At 36.9% G+C, this 19,219-nt stretch overlaps 1 protein-coding gene across 2 annotated transcripts; it reads right to left on the bottom strand.

The window, feature by feature from the left end:
- Positions 1 to 216: 216 nt before the first annotated feature.
- On the bottom strand, positions 217 to 18,665 carry LOC127944288 (protein polyglycylase TTLL10-like). 2 transcript variants are annotated; one of them, XM_052540174.1, is made up of 12 exons: positions 18,397 to 18,665; positions 7,846 to 8,143; positions 6,786 to 6,891; positions 6,409 to 6,527; positions 6,203 to 6,323; positions 6,025 to 6,101; positions 4,274 to 4,460; positions 3,732 to 3,903; positions 3,497 to 3,637; positions 3,029 to 3,145; positions 1,719 to 1,812; positions 217 to 1,450 (listed from the first exon to the last, which is right to left on the bottom strand). In XM_052540174.1, the coding sequence occupies exons 2-12, from the start codon at positions 8,126 to 8,128 to the stop codon at positions 714 to 716; spliced, it is 2,154 nt and encodes a 717-aa protein (XP_052396134.1). In that variant the 5' UTR covers positions 8,129 to 8,143; positions 18,397 to 18,665; the 3' UTR covers positions 217 to 713. The 2 variants fall into 2 exon arrangements, with proteins under 2 accessions (XP_052396134.1, XP_052396135.1); XM_052540175.1 differs by lacking the exon at positions 18,397 to 18,665 and having other exon boundaries at positions 7,846 to 8,377.
- Between the last annotated feature and the right edge of the window lie 554 nt (positions 18,666 to 19,219).

The raw sequence follows: 19,219 nt of genomic DNA, 5'->3' as shown, positions 1-19,219 counted from the left end.
AAAAGCAGCTTAGCAGTTCTCTTCAAAAACATATGGTTTTTTATTTAATTTAGTATGCCAGAAAACCCAGGTTCAAATTGCAACATTAAACATAATATATGTATATATATATATATATATATATATATATATATATATATATATATATATATATATATATATATATATATATATATATATACATATTTCATATATTTTTTAAAGAAATACCCTTATAAATGTTTTTGTGCCATGTATAAATGTTCTTTTGAACTTTATATTCATCAGAGAATCCTGGAAAAAACAGTCATATATAACATTTACTGTTTAGATGACCTTACTTTGAACTGTAAACCTTTTTCACAATACTTGTTTCCACATTACTGCTCTAATGTATTTATGTGGGGGAAATGCAGCCTTGGTGAACAACCAAGCAAAACACATATGGTTTTGAGCAACTAAGGAAAAAATAGACGAGAAAGGTGTGAATAAATTGAACATTAAATAGATGTGTAAAAGGGGGTGACATTCAAAAAAAGAAAAAAAAATACATATTTTTTTTTGTACAAATAATTTTTTTTGCAACGTTAAAAAGTTCAACCTTTGAAGGAGTATCGATTTGAATGGACATTATGCTTCTGGTGATCAGCAACATCATTAGTCATAACCAGAAGCAAACTCTCATTATTCGTAGAAAAAGCTCTTATAATAACAATGACACCATTGCTCATTTGTCATCTATCACCTTCCTGTTCCTTTACTTTGGCCTCTTTCATTTCTGTCCTTACAGTGTGGAAGGAGTATGGCTCAGCCAAATGAATCTTTGATGTTTTTAGGTTGCATCTCATGTGCTCCATTTTGTCTGTTTGGTGGCCTTGAGCTCCAAGTCTTTGTGTGGAGTTTGAGCCTTTGCTCAGGGCTGGTGTAGACAGTGACCTGATTGCACTTCTCACTGGCTGCAGAGGCACGCTGAGGTTGGATATCACTGCAGGATGTTGCCAGGTGCACTTGCTGAGCTGAAGCACAACACGAGAACGCACGGCTTTGGCCTGGTGTGGTCGAAGCTGATTTGTTTCTTGAGCTTTGGATGTCAGAGGCTTCTGGGATATAGGTGAAGGTTGTTTCACTGGTAACTCCTCAGGCTGCTCTGAAGGTGGGATGGTATTGGACGAATCAGAGGAAGAGAGGACAGCGGTGGAAGGGACCAGACATTTGGCTTGAGTTTCAGAATGTTTGCAGGCCCTATTGGTCGATTTCCCTGTTTGTGTTGCAGTGGCAACAGTTTTGTTGGTGTTAATGTGGGTGGAGCTGCTCTTTGAGTGGAGGGTCGAGAAAGGTCCAGTGGTTTTGTGTCTCTGTTTCGTTATGGTCACAGTCTCACCACTATACAGCAATAGAAAGTCTCTTTGACTGTTTAGCGGCAACAGTTTCAGTCCACAGCAAGACTTATGGAAGATTTCCAAAGTAAGATCTGAAATGAAAGCATGTCACATCTACAACAAGGGTTGTCACACCTCATCCTATCAAATGCTATCACAAGCAACACATTTTCACACTTTCATACATGCATTATTCAAAAAAGTTTTTATCTCATTTATAATGGCGCATTTCACACTGTTGATGCATCACATTTAAAACGAACAAATACAATAAAACAAAATTGATCAAAGTGTGGTTTAACTGTCTGAACATTTATGTATCTGTGTAATGCATACAAAGCTATTATTTACTTAACTCACCAAGTGCCTCGGTGACTGTCTGTGGTATCACATCTTTCAGTACTTCACAGTTAGTATGCAGTGCAGGGTTACAATTCATCTCGAGCAACCAGACCTGCCCAAAATAAACACATCACACTTCAGTTTAAGTGACTTCTCAAGCTATGAAGATAACGATAAAAGGAGCTCTTTCTTCAAGTGACACAAATTGACAATATAAATATTTAATAAGTATTTAAAAATTTAGTTTTTAATTTCTAAATGATTATATTCATTTATAAAAGTTATGTTTTTGTCCAGTTACTCTGATGAAATACGCTCTATCATAATCTCTCATACTACTAAATATCCATCAATACACATCTGAACTGTTCAGAGTAACTATCAAACAATTCAATGTCGACTGACAACAAAATCAGCATGCATCCAAAACAATGCATGAGCACAACCAGTTGAATTGCTGTGTAATGTAATGACAACTGGTAATGAGCTGAATAACCATGCATTAATCGAATGCAATAAAACAAAGAGAAACCAAATAATAACTATATGACCTTCAATACTTTTATACATGTGTATTCAGCCTTTACCAACAAAAAACCTACAACAGACTTTCGCCAGTAGATGGCACTCTTACCCAACTCAAATTGCTGTTTATTTTACAGTAATCAAGCACAAGTATATTTTGCATAAACTACAAATATGTATATCAAACTACTTTTTGTGCTCATTCTGGAGATGACAGTGTAAACATATGACAATAATAGAGTGTGAATCACATTTACACAAATCAGTGAAACAAGTACTGAATATTTCTAATGCAAGATTCGTAAGGTACTGTTATAGTTTTATGTGTCCAGTACTATAGAGTTTATACCGTCAGTGTAAATGTTGTTGGTTGTTGTGTGAATCCATAATGATCGTGTAACCTGGAGACCAGAAATTGCTTGGCCTGGGGACAGGCATGTTTACACTGACAGTACATGGGTTGCCTGGAAACTGCTAGGCAGGGACTGAATTTAGGATGCTCCATAGGGGACAATTGGCCTCTGAACATCATGTTTGTAGAGAATCATTCCAGCATTAGAAAACTGCATTATAAATGTCATGAAGAAACTAAGGAGATTACAGAAGATAAATAAAGAGTTTATATTTGTAATGCGTCTTACCACGTCCGGTGGATAATTCTAAAACTAATCTGCTGTGTCTGACTCTGTAAGCCTTTCAGGCTTTAAACACACACACGCACACACACACACACACACACACACACACACACACACACACACACACACACACTTTATTTTTTTTATTTCTCTTTTGGGTCTCACCTTGAAATCCTCATCAATCAAGAAGTCACAACCAATTAAGTCAAAGTAACCAAGTTTGCAGTCCAGCTTGGCTTTGACAGCTTGAAAGCACTGCATGATAATATGTTGCATCCTTTTCTGCGGAATATTGAAACATCCAGTTTTAGAGTTCATATTTGACAGACAATAAAATGTACTGTTTTGAGCTCCAAGATAATATACTGCCCTTAATTTAACATTTAACATTTTTATTTTACAAGTTGGTTTCATCTTTCTCAATATATCTGATGAGCTTCCCTTTTAATATATACTCCCAAAACCGTTGTTACCATGACAACGGTATAGCTGCATCCTTTCAAGTAATTTGAATAAATCTACATGCAAAAAAGATTTGTTCATGATTACTTTAAAGATACATTAATATTAACATGTATTATCAGTTAATTATTCTTGATAATATTTATTATATAAAACTATTATGAGGCTCACTGCAAAAGGACCCAGAGCCCAATCTTTAGGCAGCCCCTTTGGCAGCATGTAAGTCTCGTTAATGAATACATTGAAGCGCTCCATGGACCAAACGGTTTCCTCTTTTAGCAGACTGTAGAGAGGATTTTTCTTCTGCATGTACTGAAACAAAATCGAAATTGTAGTATCTTAAAGCCTGAATACAAGCAATATACATTTTAATATTAATGAAGGTTTAAAATACACATAATCTTACTTGATTGGTCAGGTGGGCTGTTATATTGTCAGAGTTTGGGTCATAAAGGTTACATGTCAAGCGGATGTAACCATGACGAAAAAACACCATGTACGGCGAAGTGGAAGCAATCAGAAAGTATGACCGCACATCAAATTTCCGTCCTTTTAGTAGCAAAGGGTTCTGGATGTACCTTAAAAGAATCAGAATAGAATAGAAAAACAATCATTAGTACTGATTAAACGTTTATTATTATTATTAAATTAATGTGAATATGCATCAAGCTTTTTTTATTATTTAATAAATAGCATTCAGTATATTGATAGCGTGACAGAAACTAGCCCATGACCTGATCGCTTGTTAACTTACTCTGTGGTACAGCCACTGTGTTTTGTAATGCTGACTGATTTCTGAATGGAAAGTTTAGAATGTGGACATCAAGATCTGTTTGATTGATGCCTGTGTCGATGGCCATGGATTGGTACAGGACCGCAGCCGTGATTCACAGTAGGATAACATATAATCAGAGCATGTGACCTATTGAAATTGTCCGCTTTACTCACTGTTGAACAATCCGAGCTTGTGGCACATTGAAAGGTGACTTCCTGTTGGACTGCTGCTCTATTGTGTTCTGCAGTCGTTCTCTGAATGCTGTGATGTCTTCTGGTGTCCGCAGTAGAAAAATACCACGGCCTTGGTTAAGGCCTGTGGGCTTGCAGATCCACATGCTGGATTTCTCATCGCATATTCCTGAAGGCCACATCAGTTTTGTATTTATTAGATGCAGTACTGTGATTATTTCCAAAGTTAGGATTTTATATATATACACTACAGTTCAAAAGTTTGGGATCAGCAGTTTTGGGATAAGAAGGATCTTATACTCATTAAGACTGTTTAGTTGATTAAAAATACAGTAAAAACAGCAATCTTGTGAAATATTATTACAAATCAAAATAACAGTTTTTTTAATGGTAATATACTTGAAAATATAATTTATTCCTGTGGTGGTAAAGCAGATTTTTCAGTACCCATTATTCCAGTCTTCAGTGTCACAATTCCTCAGAAATCATTCTATAACATGATGATTTATTATCAGTGATGAAAACAGTTGTGTTGCATATTATTATTATTATTTATTAATTTTTTGGAACCAGTGATACTTTAAGTTTTTTATTAAGTTTTAATCAATTTAACATATCCTCGCTAAATAAAAGTTCATTTATTTATTAAACAACAACAAAACCGTACTAACCCCAATTTATAGTGTATATAAAGAAATTCATATTTATAAATATATATATATATATATATATATATATATATATATATATTAACAGTATAATGTGACATTTAAAACTGGGGTAATGGCTACTGAAAATTAATATTTGCCATCATAGCAATGCATTATTTAAAATATAAAATGAATAAAAATAGAAAGCAGTTACTTTAAATTGTAAATTGTGTTGTAAATTACAACTTTGTTTTTTTTCAATATGTTTATTGTCATTTCCTCATTTTATAACCACAGAACAATTACACATACTTACACCTTTTCACATATACATCTTCAATTAACACTTCTTAAAGGTAAAGAAAATAATAATAATAATAATAATAATAATAATAATAATAATAATATATATATATATATATATATATATATATATATATATATATATATATATATATATATATATATATATATATATATATATATGAATTTGCTACAGACAATGTTTACAAAGTGTTTTTCTGTAAGGTCTACATTGTAAATTACAACTTTACTGTATTTTTGATCAAATAACTGTAGCTTTGGTGTTTAAACATTTTGTATACTTCAGTGATCTTTAGTCAGATGCATTTACATTGTGACTATTCCTCAGAGTATTTGCTATCAACTGTGTTGACTGTATTTGTGTTTACAAAAGTGTGACCCATATGGCCCATATAACACTATCATTGGCTCTCCGTGGGCTGTTATTGGATTGTTTGTAGCACATTTGTTACCAGGTATAAAGGTCTGATCTCACAGACAGTATCTTGGGTTAAGATTGTTGGAAGGATGACATGCTAACATCACTCCTGAAAAACTGCTACACTGCTACCTTTAGTAAAAACTTCTCCCCACAAGAACTCCATTTTATGTACAGTATAAGAGATATCTAGTACATTGGCTAGCCACACAAACCACTGCTCAGCCAAACAAAATCTAAATCTAAATCTAAAACAGTGAGTATAAGAGACCTCTGTCAAAATCTTAATAAAATCTGGTATCTGTATCTATCTAAATATTTAACCTGTACTGTAGTCGTACCATTAAAGAAAGCCTCCCTCTCAACCTTCATATCCATTCGAAAAGTGACAGGACAAAAATCCTCCAGCCGCATCCTCCTGCAACATGTAAACAAATATTGTATGTAGATGCAGTGATCAAATAAAAATAATAAGAAGAATATACTCTGGTACTATCAGAAAGTCTTTCCATTTATAACCTGTTTGCACATCCATAGTTGACCTTGTTGCTGACTCTGTCATACTCTCTTAGGCTGTTCAGAAGACCTATCTTAGTGGTCAGAACCTTATTATTGGGTATCTGGTAAATCAACTGGCCTCCTGTTTGAAAATAAATAGACAGTGTGTAGAATTTGTATTAATTTTTTCATGATTGCTGTGAACTTGACATAACGAAACACATCACCTGCTTTGAAGCTGTAGTAGGAAGCAGGTGATTTCGTTTCACACCACTTCAGCTTGTAGTCCGTCCTGGTCTTGTCATATATGCGCTGCCAGCCTCGACCCTCACAATATGACACAACTCTAAATATCAGATCAGACCAAGATATCATGTCATGTTTGAATGGTTTCAAAAATGGTTTGATAAATTATCAAAAAGTGGCAAATCTCCAAATCTCTCATGTTCCTCTCATGGACCTCTTGCAAAGAACCAAAACTGCAGTGTCATATACTTTAATCAAATACTTTAACACATCAAAGAAAACTCAGTGTTAAAAACACTTATCTATCAGCTATATCCCACCCCAAACACCTTGGTCAAAGTTTTTTTTTTTCACTCACATGGAGGCCCCATTGCTCCCCCCAAAGTAGAAGAAGGGTCCAAGGCCCCGTGGGTCTTCAGGCCGCTTTTCTCTGTCCCTCTCAACAAATGAGACACTCACTGATCCTGTACACACAAGCAATACAAATTAAACTTCACTTAAAAATAATGACCTAAAACAATACAGGTACTGTATTTTACATTATATATTGAGACAAATATTGGATGGAAAATTGTAAACTGTCCTTGTAAAAACCGTGTTGTCTGCTGGGGCGATCAAAGTTGCATTAGTGGGAGACACCTGATCGGAGAAGGTGTTTAATTAATCTCACCTCCTCTTCCTGACCCATGAATACACGCCTGACTACACTTAACCCTGTATCATGTTGACTAGTTTGTTTGCTGGCACTGAGCCAATACAGTCAGTACTGATTAAATAAGTCATTTGACAATTACTGTTGAATTTTAGTTTTAAAACGTATCAATATTACCAATACTACAGTATATTAAAATGAGTGACAATTGTTTTTACGTCAATTATTAACCAGAAACATTATTACCTTTTAAAATTTTTCTTAAACGTAAAATATTTTACAAATAATATAATAATAATAATGATTTAAAAAATCATAACTAAAATAACTGTAAACATTCATTTCAAACATAAAATAAATTTTACAAGCAGAATTTATTTAATTTTTTATTATTGCAGTTTCTTTGTATTTATGAAGTGTAAATTTATTAATTGTAAGACCATATATACTATTCCAAGTTACAGGTTACATTGTTTTATGGGTGCACTCAGTAATCTTTCCCTTATTAAACAAGCTGTAGACATAAAGAAATAAATTATACTTATAATATACATAGTCAAATCAGTAGAGCTTTTTGCCTCATGGGGGCACCCATGTTGAGATCAGTCAAATACTCACTGTATAAATGGACAGACTTTGCATTAAAACAGACTTTGCATTTCTCATGTTCTCATTTCTATTTTAACAATGCATTTATGTGCAAAGTAACCATTATATATATATATAGTGTCTCTTCATCCGCAACAACACAAATACTCTTACACACCTGCTCCATCTGCATGTTTTACTCTGTGTATCTTCTGAGTGACCCGCCTTCTGCTTCGTGTCTCCTTGTTCTTCTCCATCTGCATTTCAGCTTCATTCCCATGTTGCAGCACCACAAACTCGACCCCAGCATTCAGCGGGCTGCCCTTCTGCTTCTCGTCTGATTGGCCCGGGTCATCCATCGTCTGCTGTGAGACTCCAAAGACATGCTGTGTGTCCTGTCTCTGTACAGCACCTGGCTCTCCTCCATGCTGACGGGGCTCAACCCAGCTCTCACATGACATCACAGTCACAACCCTCTATGGAGAGAGAGAGAGACAAAAAAAAAAAAAGGATTTTCCACCAGTGCTGCCCGACTGACCTCTGGAGAGCCAGTGATCCAGCAAAAAAGCAACATCAGATATGCATGGCTACGTTTCAGCTTGGTAAGTTATTTATTGTGGTCACTGGAAATAACCTTAAAAGTGCAGTATCAAAAATGTTTTGAGCTTGTTTTACCAAAACAATACACTAATATCATGGTCAAATGTTTTAAAATCATTACTACAACTAAAAAATGCATAATTAAAGACATTCTGTACTTTTAAGACACATTATATACTATTAAAACAAAACAGAAATTCAGCAATTGTATACTTTGAATGTAGTAAATAAATTTTTTAATGAACTTACACTGATTTTGGAGTTAACAAAATATGTTTTTTTTTCTTCTGTTCCTCTTTTTAAAAGTTCCTGTTTCCTCTGGACACAGCTATGCTGTTCGTATGATATAGCAGTCTATCATTGTTTGTTCAGTCCATGTACTTAGAAGACTTTTGGAGCATGCTAACTCAATGCTCACCAAACTAGCCAAGCCAATGTAAACAACTACTTGTTACCTAGGAAATGGGTGTCTTAGCAACAGCTACTACTGGAGGCTAGAATCTCAGAACAAAAGAATCACTCCAGGAAATGATTCCCATCCATTATTAATTGTCCTACAGAACACTGTTTTGGCATTATAGTAATGTGAGAATGCATTTTCAAGCACAATGAATAGTCTGCACTGAAACCGTTTGTTTTATCTCTATTAAACTATTGTGTTTAGTTAAGTGTAAAACATACTAGCCATGCGGAAATTAGATATGTTGTTGGTTAAAACAAAGCACACTCAATCCTTACTGGTTCTTCTTTTCTTATTTCGTTCTATAGCATTAAATCGATGAATGCCCTATTCCAAATTTTGAGTCACTGGGTTTAATTTATTGTCTGTTTTTCTCTTTGTGTCATCATGAGCAAAAGTAAAGCCATCAAACAAAGAACAAACCCTTAATAAATATCAAACCCAAACACACCTGTCTCTATGCAATTACTCTAATAAGAAAGATAGACGCTAAACAGAATTCACATTCTAATTGTGTTAACAATATTGTGCTGCATAAGACTCCTAAAAACAAGGATTCAATCTATATTTGCACATGGTGATGTAATGATTAATAGTAGTAATGAATAGAAGCTCAATAAAATGAATGTTAGAACGTCCCGATCAACTTCACAAATTTACACGGACCTGGAAAAAGTGAAGAATTTTGCATTGAAGACAGAGATGTGAACCTGTATATATTCAAGTCCTGTAAAGGCAGACAGAGATTTATTCTATAGGTTTTATTTCCAGAGGTGCTAGTCTTTTCCCACATATCCTAAATTTCAGGGTGTTTCCAAGAAAGTGTGAAAATGACTGCTCTTTATAACAGCTGACTCTGGAAGACACACCCAGACGGCAGTGGCAGTTAACTGTAATCCCACTCCTGACACTCCCCCCTCCCACAACCCCAATAGTTTCGTCCAGGTCTTGCTCAATGGGTAGAATTAATCCAGTGTGAATAGGAATTCACGGAGGGAAAGCACTGATTCTACACCACCCATTTCAAAAACATATACTTGCTAGCAGAATAAATACTCAAATAACGCAGATGATAAATACATCTCGAAAATGTCAGTGGTGTGTGCCTGTGCAAGCCTTTATAGGTTACATTATGAGAGTCAATTAATTAAATTTGTATTTTTAATTTCAATTAATTTCCTTATGTTTAATAATCTTGTACAAACCAGTTAAATTGTACAAAGTAAAGAAAGAAAGAAAAAAAAACCCATTGAATCTTGTATCACGTGAATATGTTTGTGATCGTCTTTTATTTCAGGTCACAAGCTCTTAATGCAGTAGCTTCATGTTGTCAGATATGGCTTGTAGTTATGTATCTTAGTACATTGCTGGTTTCAGCCACACCTTGCCAGTAGGCTGCAATCTGATCGACGCTGTGTACAGAGTGCTGTGTAGGTGGACAAAGAAAACAGGTTTGTTTTACAGCCATGTAACTCCCCTGGCGCACCATCTGCTTATGAGTATGCCTGTATGTGTGTGTGTGTGTATGTGTGTGAAAGAGAGAGAGAAAGACAAACTGTATATTTGTTTTTGGAGGACTGACCCATTCCTTATCATTGCCACCAACCAGGAAATATTGAATCATTTATGTTTAAACCAATGAGCACTCTTTAAAGAATATTCTAAAACTCACCATAAGTTTGAGATACAATGGAGTGTGGAGGAGGGGACTGGAAAAACAATGCATTTTTATGCCCTCAACAGTTGGTGAAAGAGTGATGTCATCTTTTTTTCTCATCATGCTGTGCCAACAATTACTTGTTTCTCAGTCACCAGAACTGGATTAACTAGCATATTACTGAAGTAAATTAGAGCTGACATGATTATTTTGTACAAGTGGAGCATTAATGAAATAAGGCACAAAAAGCCCTTTAAAATGTAATCTTAAAATGCGCAGGAACAAAATTCAGATACAGATAAAAAAAACCCAAAAAAAAAACGCTAAGGCTTTTGTGTTTGCTATCGCTGAACATAGAAAGTTCTTAATAATCGTGAATATGTGGCTAGGAGTTGTGATAAAAACCCTTTGCAAACTAATCGGGGAGTTCCCTATCAGTATTACTACAACTTATCCACCCTAAAGCTATGTCAGCCGTTTAAACACGTGTTCATCTTGACAGCCCCGTTCCATTTCATTAGCAATCCTAGGTTAACCTCACCCTTGTTGGTTGGAATCTAGTTGGACTACATCTGAGCAAGCACAGACCGGTGCTGGAATTCTCCTCTGTGTTCCTAGCAATGCGGAATTCTTTTGTGATGTCACGCGATGGCAGGCTCTCCTGCGGTCTTCACTTGAACTTCTGAATACTTGTTTAACAAAATTCAATGCTCAAAAACATTTTAATGTTTTATAATTGACCTAATTTTTATTTCAATGGCAAACAAACTTTAATAAATTCACAATTCTTCGTATGATTATCAAAATACCAATGACTGGATAAATAGTTTCTATTATAAGGCTGATGTACTGTTTTACATTATAAAAAAAAGTAACGGTACTGTAAGTGTAACTTACATGACAGGAGAAGACCTGGGAAACACCTTTGCTACTGCTAAGAAATGTTTCTAATTGAATGCGTCACCCGAGTGCTTGGCAGCATTTAAGATCCTGTCTGGGTGTATCTCAGCTATAAATATTAAATTATAATTATGGATTTAAAATAGCATCTCACCCTGAAGCCATGTGACTTTTCACAAAAATGTGATTACTCTTGAAATTTGCATTAACATAAACCTGAAATTCTGGTGACATAATACAATGTAATATTCAGCATTTTTTTGTTTTTTACAGAATATTTTATTTACACGCACACACACACACGCACGCATTAAATTAATCAAAAGTGACAGTACCTTCATTTAAATCATTTATTCAGTATTGATAATATCAAGAAAAGTTTCTTGAGCATCAAATCAGGATATTAGAATGATTTCTGAAGGATCATATGACAGTGAAGACTGGCCTAAAAGCTGCTGAAAATTCAGCTTTTCCATCATAGGAATAAAGTACATTTTTAAGTATATACACAAATACAAAACGGTTTTAAAATTTTCATAGTATTTCACTGTATTACTGTTTTAACTCTATTTTTGATCCAATTAATGCAGCTTTGGAAAGCATAAGGGGACTTCTTTCCAAAATAAATTTTCTGAAATGTACATTCAGAAAAAACAAAACAAAAGGTCCTTTGTAATCCTGAACATGGTTATTTTTAGTTTCTGTACTACTACTATAACTGATGATAAAAGAGATTTAAAGGTCCTTCCATGTCATAGTTTAAAGTTAGGTGCCAAATGCTGCATTATAGCAGCAGACAAAACCCTCTGTGACAGACTATTTCAGAGATAACAGAAATGGCAAATAAAGAGCCATTGTGTTGGTTTTGTAACAGAACTTTATTGAGCCATTGTGTCATTTTACATTCAAACTTCAAATGAATCATTAATATGACCATTCACAGCAGTTTGAGTGCATAGGTGCATAAAGGTAAAAAGCTCTTTTATGTATCATTGTCCTGCTGTCCTTGCACCTCACTAAGATACAACAGGGGCCTCATTGGCAGCGTGCTTTCCACAGCAATACAAAGGGGTCCTGGCAGAACAGGGCAAATTGAGGTAGTTAAAAAGGAGCTCTGTTCACATGTAACTGGATCTTGCTTTGCTCTGAGGCCAGGCATTCCGGTCGACCCACTGAGGAGTCACATGAACACAATGACCAGGCCAGATTTACTGACAGCCATTAGCATACGCCTTACCTGATCGCTGAAAACATGCCTGACTGACCTGATACAATCGAAAGAAATGTCTCAGACACACTCGATTAAAGTCTGAAGTGTTCGCATTATTTCTGTACCTTTCAACACACTACAATTGATGTTACATTCGCTTCCAATGCTCCAAAGTCCACATATTTGCAAATCAGTAGTTAGTTGGAAAGAAACTAGTCAACATACTGTGACAAAGTGAACACTGTGGGCTTCTTTCCATGCGGAATTTAGTTACCATGGTAACACTGGAGGACTGTTGCGTCGGGTAATCAGCAAAATCCTTTTATCATGCCCATTTCTGATCTAGCTTTTTACACTTGGTAATAATAGTAGCCTACATAAACATACTCATTTTGCAGTATATATCAGAGGAATTATGATGTAATTCCTTGAAACAAAATGCAGTGAGCAAAAACATAAAACATACATACAAGTGAATGTCCCAGATGATTTTTCTTGCCAAGGCCAAATTACTTTTCTTGCAGGTTTATTGCAGAAACTTTGACTCATAACACATGGAAGAGAATTGCAAAATATCAGTCTTCCAGTGCAGGATTCACAGTTTCTTATAAAATTACTTGTATACATATAAATATATTGCCCATTAACAACATATGTGAAGCCTGTTGGGAGATATAGCTCAGGTTTGCATCCTAACGACACGTTTCTTGATAAACTCTACCATGACAGGAGCTTAATTTGCATATATTGATAGGAAAATAACATTTTCAACATCCTTCTATCAAGCACACTGAAGTTATTCTTTCAAGAGGGCCATTCGGTGGGTTGAGATGTGAAAAGATGACATTAGCTTGTAATGGACGGCATTACCAGACAGTATTAGACACGTATTATTAGATCTAACCGTGTCTGGTAAGACGCCCATCAACAGGCCTGGCTTTGTGACCTTACACCTGATAAAGAGGGAATGATGTTAGCTCACAAATTAAAAATCATGGAGGGTTCATGCCATAAAACAATATTGTTCAGAACAAACAATTGCTGAGGTTTGAATTCACAGCCAAAAAATGGACCTGCTAGGATTTCAAAAGGCATAATGGGCCTAGATTGCGTGGTTATATAAACACAGGTAATAAAAACACAAAAAAGGGGGATGGTGATTGACAAACGAGTTCATTTCATACATAAGAGAAGAATAAAAAAGTACCCCAGACAAGCAAATATGGGTGTGGTCCTGTATTTGTGAGTCAATTCATCCACCTTAAACAAACATTCAGTGCCTCAGTGACTTTACGACCATTGCCTCTGCCCACACATCATGTTTTAAGTGAAGGAAAAACAGGACTTTCTGTTCCCTTCATAAATGTAAAAGTGGCAAAGGAGATCATAGTTCAAATTCCCATTTCCTGTAACGCAAATCAAATTACTCAAGGTAAAGCTGTCAAAGACCTGTTATCATAAAGACACTATACCACTGAATGTTTAACATGGACATTCACCAAGAGGATTTTCTGTGGGAAAATAAATAGTCAGGGATAAAAGATGAAGGGGGAAAAAATGGGAAGAGGAGGAGTTGAGGATGTCATTATGTCTATTTTTATCATGAGGGTTATGCCGAGCCCATGTGTCGGTTGCAGGATGTGCCACGCAGGTAAAACGAGCTGGACCAATCACAGCTCACCTGCTATCACAAAAGCCACACTGAACATAAGAGGGGGAGGGGACGAGGAAACTTTCAGCAGGTCTGGTTTAACAGTCAACCGACTGGTATTCTTTAACTAAGGCTGGGTGGGGTTCAGACGTCTGAAACATAAAATAGAACAAGGATATGAATGAAACAAATCCCCCCGAGTCTTTTCTTAGATCATTTCTGAAGGCTTTCATCCAAAGCAACATATCAGGATTATAAACTTTCCAACTGCTGATACCTCAACATGCAAACTGATTCCCATGAGTAAAAACATACAGTACAAAATGTATATCCTAGGTAAGTGTAGATCAAGACTACACCAGGAAGTGCAGGGAGGCCTTTATGGTTTCTGTGGAAACATGGCTTACGCAAACAGTGTTTACCTATTGTCAAACAAACTCATGCTCTGATGTGGCTTTCTCATCCCAACGGTGGAAACAAAGACAAAACAAATGCTGTCAAGTATCGAAGTAGTGATAAGAATTACTGCCATGACAACAGTAGAGTCGTTCCCATATCATTTAGCATTTAAGGACATGTAAAGTAAGTTGCAAGTCGACTAGCATTATAATATTTGTACTTGAGCGACTGGAGTGAACTAACATGAGGACTTACCCTTGAAGCAATGAGGTCACCCAACAAACATCGTTACCAGACAGTGTTAGAAAACAGATAGACAGTCCAGCACTGTCCGGTAAGATGTCTGCTAAGCACCAGCGGAGAGGGTTAATAATTCCAGGACACTGATACAGAAAGATCTGGATCTGACGTTAGCAGACAGCCATCATCATCATTACCAGGCAGTATTAGAGAAAATGATGAAATCCAATGCTGCCTCGTAAGATGGAGAAGACTACCCAAATCAATCTTAATAAGCAGAAAAAATCTCAGTCTTGTGAAATATATCAAATGCCACACCAAATCGTCACCAAAACTTTGCTGGAACATACTACTAACAGAATTATATGCTACCAGTTCCTTTGCTTAAAGCTGGATGGTACTATTTGGGGAGTCAACCATAGAAACTACAACAGTTCTTGATAAGAGCTCTGACTCAGTCAGTCAACTGTCCCAGACAAAGGGTATGCCAGCAAAATATCCTGCTTTGCTCAAAAACAGGTAGAGCTAGTACTGCACATGGCTTTGTTCATCTGAAAACTGCAGCTGAGGCACAGAGTGGGCCACTGAGACAGTTAATAATTGCCCGAACCTGTTCTGACTGGTCTGATTTGACATCAAACTGGGAGGGCTGTTCGCTTTAACAATACAACGTTAATGGAACAACATATGAATTTCTGCTTAACAGTGGCCCCCAAACCCAACCCCAACCCCTTGGCGCTGAAAGCAACAAAGGCCTTGCTGGGTGGCGCCGAAAGATTCACTCATCCTCACAGTGCATTATACAAACCAAAACCCCCAGTTGTCTTATTAAACGTGAGGGAAACGGTATTACTGCGATTTTGGAAAGGTTTAACTCACTATGTAGTGATAACAGTGTGCAGGAATGTTTTCCCGGACTGACCTGCCACCGGATTCAGCATTGAGCAGGTTAATCTGGATACTTCCTGTTTACTGAGTAACATCTGTATAAACTCCATCTTTAGCATACTCCCAGTTGAATGTTTCTTCACAAATGTTAGCATAACAGCTAAAAATTGGAGAGATGTGGTAAAGTTAACTACTCATCTGATTTTATTGCTAGAGTTGACCAAAAAAGTACATTTTATCTGACTGCGTAGTAGTCTTTGTTGTGATTATACTTTTCAAATGCCCAATTGTAACTGTTAAAATGGGAAAAGCAAACTCAAAATCGAGCAAATTCTTCCAAACTATATCCACAAAGCAAAAAAGTGTTACAAAGAACTGAATTTATAGATCTTGTGAGAAAATGAGAAAGGAGCAGAAGTAGAGACAGTGGGAGGGAAACGTAAGGGTAGAGAGAGAGAGTGCCTGAAACCTTACCGTCATGAAAGGGACCCTGGTAAAGTAACACAAAAAAGCAAGTTAGGGGGAAAAGCAAGAAAAAAAATCTCAAATTTCCAGCAAGTGCCTGAAAAGGCTTCAGCTTCCTCTTGCTCAGTCAGGACCCATGAAATGAAAAGCCCAAGCAGAGCTGCTCTCCCAGACCGCAGCCTCTATTTGGTTAATCATCAGCATTATAAACCAGTGCAGCAGGCCTTCTGAGAAAGAAAGAAAGAGAGGAAGAGAAGAAGAGAGTGAGAAAAAAAAGAAGTCAGAAGCAGAAAACGTTTTAAGCACATACTTGAGGGTTCTCGTCTATCATCAAAGTCCGTCTGTGAGAATAGCTCTCCCCTGTTCTGTTTTTTCTTTCTCTTTCCCTCACATTTCAGCTGCCGTCAGGTGCAGGTTTAACCTTTCCTGGCTGTCTGCACGGGTCTCTGAGTTGAGAGTGAGCTGTGATCAGGTAACCCTGCCCTCTTGGTTGGAATGTGACTCCATGCTGAAATGGACAACCTGAGGGGTAAACTAGGCTTGGATTTAATCAATAGTTTGCGAACAACAAAGACAAAGATACCCTAAACCTTACTTAAAAACGGGCCTCACTCCGACAACTCTAATTGCACTTCAAAAACTCCCCGAGATCGTGCAAAACTAGGATATATCCTTGCTCAAAATAATTCTTCCTGATGGGAATAGGAAGTGGACATGGGTCATTTGCATATGTGGTACATGTGGTATTTTTCCATAATTTCCAGAGAACTCCTTTTAATCTTTCAGCATAATTATGCTAAACATCTTTCTATTTTTCAAATGATGTTAAACACTTTTATTTAAAATGTATTTATTATAACTTTATTATAACAATCTTCTAAAACATCTAACATTTTCAAAAATGCCTAAAAAAAGGCAACACCAGCTTATGATAAGCATCCCATGAACATGCTTAATGTGCACAGAGGCAGATTGCTGGTCTTAAGTACGCAAGTTCAATGTGCCAGACTTCCGTGACCTCTCACCCATGCACAGTAATTAATACGCCATTTTCTTCCCTCACACCAAGGAACAAACAGTACTGCATGAACCACTGCCCACTTCCAAAACTAACGGCTCTATGATAAAGGCTTCATCGGCCTCCAAACGTGGAGATCTGTTACCTTTCCACATTGTTCCGGGGAGAGCTCAACTCTCAAAATGCTTCAGTTGGGTTACAGAACTGTGACAAATGACTCATTCAGATGAGGGAATGAAACAGACTCATTTTCCTCCACCCACCAATCAAAACCCTCCACCTCAATGTGCATCCATTGTGCTGCCTAGCCGACATTTTCCTTCCGCTGCAGACAAGCTCTTTTAAAATGCATTTATCAGCAATAATGAAATAATTGGACGACATAAGCCTGCCTTTAGAAGCAATATCAAGACAGTGTCACTACAAGTGAGGAGTTAGTATTAATCTAATCTAAAGCAGTGATCGTTACTATCAAAAAGAAGGATAAAAGTGCAGACGACAGCTTAGCGCATACAAGCTAATAGACACTTGTTTGCGTTTCGCATCAGAAACCGACAAAACAGCAATCATCGTCTCGCTTCCTCTGAAATAATGGCAAAACGACAAGCAAAGACAAGTCTTACTACAAGCAATCAGGAGAGCAAATGCAATGAATCTTTATATGCTCATAGAATAAGGAAAATATAAACTAAATACTGCTCTTTTCAGCATTTTACCACTATAAAAAAGCTTTAAAAAATATAAAAATATTTGCAATAATTAGAAATAAGTCTCAAACCCCTTTCTTTATCAACATAGGCCTTTTCGGTCAGTTATTAAATGTTAGCGAGAGTCCTTCTAAAGCTGTACTTTTTTCAGCAAAAAAAAGAGAGGGCTCCTAAGCCCCCTATTTATCCCCTTTGACAAGTTTGGCGGTTTGCCTCTACCTGCCCAAACTGGTCTATCCAGTCAAGGAATGACGGTTTGTGTCTATTGTGTTCTCTTTTTCTTTCCGTTTAAACAGATTGGAATTTGATACAGATTATCAGAGCTCTAACCAACATTAAAAAACATCTATGTTCTATGTCACTTATGAGTGCTTTACTTTGAATTGTACGAACTGCAAATACCCCTATGTGGCTACCATTACGTGGTATGTTAGCAAACAGGAACATAACGAAGGGTGGGGACAACGAACGCAAACAAAAACTCAAACAAATCACGCAATACAAAAATGAATAGTTTTAGTTGATAAAAGTTACCCGTTTCGTCCTCCAACTGATCCACTAGATACCAGACACACCACACTGTGTCAGTTACGCTGCTTTACAAGCACGTCCTTCTCTTCTCTCTTCGGCTGAAGGACGCCCTTAAGATTTCTTCAACCCGAAAGCCAGGAAGGAGACCATCTTTAGATTGGAAATCGGATTCACAACACTGGGCGTAGAAACAAACAAGTCGCAAGTCAGGTCAGTCTTTGTCTCCATGAAGAGGCTCTTCGGCGGGAGCTCGAGGTGATGCTACCTGTTTAACCTCTTTGAGAAGAGAGACAGAATTTGTAAAGAGCTTGCTTTACATGTAACAGCCCCCCCCTCCACCCTCACAGGTGTAATTTTCATGCCTCAGCCAATCTCCTTAGCCTCTAGCGCTTGCAGGTGTGTCCCAAACTCCATGATAGGTCAGCCCCGCCCAGGAGAGCCTTCTCCAACCACCTGCCCCCGCCCAAACTGCTTTGTGCTTATGATGTCATCGCCAACTTTGCGTGATCGCACCTTCTTTTCCTATTTCAACAGATATAGTCCATTCATGTCTATTCTAAAACTAAAGAATAGAAATTGCATCTAAGAAAACAGGGCCTGTACAAGCACAGAAGTTAAACAAAGAAGCAACTGCCCTTTGCCCTTTTCGTATTCCCACACCCATCTGAACTGTAACCTCAATCATATAAAACAGACTAACAGTGAGTTAGACATTATGAGCCGAGGGGACACAGGTACACTCAGGGTTGTGGCTATGTATCGTCAGACCTTGAGGCATCTGCTCTAATCCACTGTCTGCTGCAGGCTTGTGGACCCGACTTTACAC

This window comes from Carassius gibelio, chromosome A23 (assembly GCF_023724105.1).
Source record: "Carassius gibelio isolate Cgi1373 ecotype wild population from Czech Republic chromosome A23, carGib1.2-hapl.c, whole genome shotgun sequence".
NCBI classification, from domain to species: Eukaryota; Metazoa; Chordata; class Actinopteri; order Cypriniformes; family Cyprinidae; genus Carassius; species Carassius gibelio.
This window is presented reverse-complemented; position numbering and strand designations above follow the sequence as displayed.

Bases quoted from the DNA above. Each gene is read 5' to 3' on its own strand.
- LOC127944288 (XM_052540174.1), bottom strand. From the start codon at position 8,128: ATGTCATGTGAGAGCTGGGTTGAGCCCCGTCAGCATGGAGGAGAGCCA. The intron at 6,102-6,202 runs GTTATAAATGGA...TACATGTTGCAG, and splicing joins AACTATGGATGTGCAAACAG to GAGGATGCGGCTGGAGGATT. The intron at 4,461-6,024 runs GTACGACTACAG...TGTGGCCTTCAG, and splicing joins GAGGGAGGCTTTCTTTAATG to GAATATGCGATGAGAAATCC.